Here is a 2,559-nt window from a genome sequence, read left to right as displayed (position 1 = left end):
AAAAAAAAAAAAAAAAAAGGAGGGAGGGAGGGAGATGAACTCAGGCATTCGATAAGGACCTATGGCATGTTGGGCACTATGCCAGGTCCTATGGATTCGAAGATAAATATGACACAGTTCTTGACACAGGCTTGCTGTCTCCTAGGGGAGTCAGGTAAGGAAATAACTATAACACAGGGTTGGGGTAGTGTTAGTGTAGAAGAAAGAAAAGCACTAGATGAGGGTATCTAATCCACATTGGGGGAATCAGAGGTGCCAAAGAAAGTTCCTTTAAGAGTATGAAATTGGAACTGAGAATGGAAAGGCAAATTTGAATTAGCCACATGGAGACAGAGGGAAGGCATTTCTGAGAGAGGGAGCAGGATGTACAAAGACACATAGACAAGAGATTACTAGGAACAATTAGTATGGCTAAGCAGATTGCAAAAAAAGAGTGGGAAAGGAGAAGCTAGTCAGGTAGGGAGAGCTAGAGCATAAAGGCCATGCTAAGCAGTGTGGTATAAAGCAAAGAGCTCCAGAAGAGTTTTACAGAAAGGAATGTCATGTCCAGATATATAGTTTAAGAAGAACACTCTGGATGCTGGACACAATAAAGATAGTTCAATCGTTCAATCTCCTGAGATTAGTTTCCTCCTATCACAGGACAAGGCTCATCAGCTTCCCACAGAGAGTTTGTTTGGGAGGATGGGGCATGGAGGAATGGAGCTTGAGTTCTTGTCTTATAATGAGGAGGTTGAAGAGGTTTCCCACCTTGAAGAAGGTTTTGCTGGGGGGAGTTTCCTCAGAGAGCTCACATGCCTGCCCCTCTCTTTGCAGGGCATATATTGTTCCTTCCTATTCCTTTGGTGAGAACGAGGTACACAAGCAAGAGACCTTCCCTGAGGGCACATGGACAAGGTTCTTCCAAAAAACCTTCCAGAGCACATTCAAAAAACTCCTGGGTTTAAATTTCTGTACCTTCCATGGTCGGGGCCTCACTCGTGGATCCTGGGGCTTTCTGCCTTTCAATCATCCCATTACCACTGTTGGTGAGCTTTGCATTTTCTCCAGACCACCTGATTCTTGATCCCCCCTCTCCCAAGTCATCCATCAAGTCCCAGCTCACAATTGAGATGGGCAGTGGCTACAGTTACAAACACAGTGGGTAGGATAACTAAATAAATAAGAAGTACGGCCATTCACAGATGAGATAGAGTTCAATAGTTGCCACAAGAGCATCATTATCCACACACATTACTTCAGTATTCTCCTGAGTTTGCTTTCATTCTCTTAAGTATAGGTGAGATTAGGTGGTTGAAGAACAGGTCCAGTATTGGGCTAGAGCACAGGGAAATACAAAAGAAGGGGAGGAAATTCAGATACTGAGTTTCAGTAGATGGTTCCCAACGAGGGATGAGTATTTTGAGTTGTGGGGGTGACTCTGATCTTTGCCTGTTTTCCATCTCTCCATAGTTGGAGAACCCCTGCCGATTCCCAAGATTGAGAATCCAGATAAGAAGACAGTGGACAAGTATCACACATTCTACATTAGTGCCCTGCGCAAGCTGTTTGATCAACACAAAGTTGAACATGGACTCCCTGAGGCCCAAGAGCTGGCAATCATATAAAAGGAGCCAGGTTCCCCATTAATAAACCCCGAAAGTCATAAGGTATTCAACTAGAGTCACAAGGAAGGAAAAATTTGGAGAAAGGGTAAGATCTCAAGGATGAGAAAGGCCAACCAACCTGGAAACTGTTTAATGAATCAGGGTTCCAGCAATGGAATCCCCTCTCAAGTGACCAAAGCAGGTTTGGGGGAAGGAACCAGAGAGGGCTGGCTAACAAAGGAAGTGGTTCCATCATCCCTGATTATCTAAAGCAACAATCCAGTTTGGGAGACTTGTGAATCACTCCAGGCAACTCTCTGATCACGGTAATAAGAAGCCAAAGAATATTGTGCCCCTTCCTCTTGAACTTCAGTGACATCCACCAGTGTTTAGGTTTAGGGGATGGTTTTTTTCCTCCCAGGCCTTTTTGTTACAATCTGGGGACTTCTGCAAAATAAACCAGGAACCTGAACTGTGGCTTCCTTATCCAAGCAGACAGAATTCTCTCAATTGTGACAGAGCTCTCAACTGACAATACAGTTATGCTATTTTGTCTATAAAAATAAAGCTCTAAAACAGGATTCCAGCACTTCCTAATTACTATAGTTCACTACTGGGCTTCCCCCAAACCTAAGGTTTTCTCTTCTGGCCAGAGAGCTGGTATGTAGAGTCATTTTCCTCTTCTTCACCCACTCTTCATATTGTCCCTGACAGAAAAGGTGGAGGAATGGAACCACAGCTACTACACACTGTAGGAGACAGAAGCAGAACCATGGGAATTGACCCAACTACCCATGGTTCTCCCAATCAAACATCACTACCCTAATCCTAGGTCAGAAGGAAGGGAACCACAAGACCATGCACCAGCCATAAGTTTGGTTGATGTCAAATACCTACTGTGTCCCAGGGACCATGCCATCACTTTCACAACCTTTGTCTTCTAATGCTAACATCAGCCCTGTGGTATTTAGAT

The 2,559-nt window shown here is 44.2% G+C and overlaps 1 protein-coding gene across 1 annotated transcript in view; it reads left to right on the top strand.

Annotated features, from left to right (window-relative positions):
- The window catches only part of DGAT2L6 (diacylglycerol O-acyltransferase 2 like 6), a 21,101-nt gene extending 19,494 nt beyond the window's left edge, over positions 1-1,607 (top strand). The window contains exons 6-7 of the mRNA XM_003801774.1: positions 817-1,028; positions 1,453-1,607. Of these exons, the coding sequence (XP_003801822.1) occupies positions 817-1,028; positions 1,453-1,607 (367 nt within the window). The remainder of the gene's footprint in view (positions 1-816; positions 1,029-1,452) is intronic.
- Positions 1,608-2,559: the final 952 nt, after the last annotated feature.

Source organism: Otolemur garnettii, unplaced genomic scaffold (assembly GCF_000181295.1).
Source record: "Otolemur garnettii isolate 467f Iridium unplaced genomic scaffold, OtoGar3 scaffold00219, whole genome shotgun sequence".
NCBI lineage: Eukaryota > Metazoa > Chordata > Mammalia > Primates > Galagidae > Otolemur > Otolemur garnettii.
The sequence above is the reverse complement of the archived record's forward strand: the minus strand, read 5'-3'. Positions and strand labels throughout refer to the sequence as shown.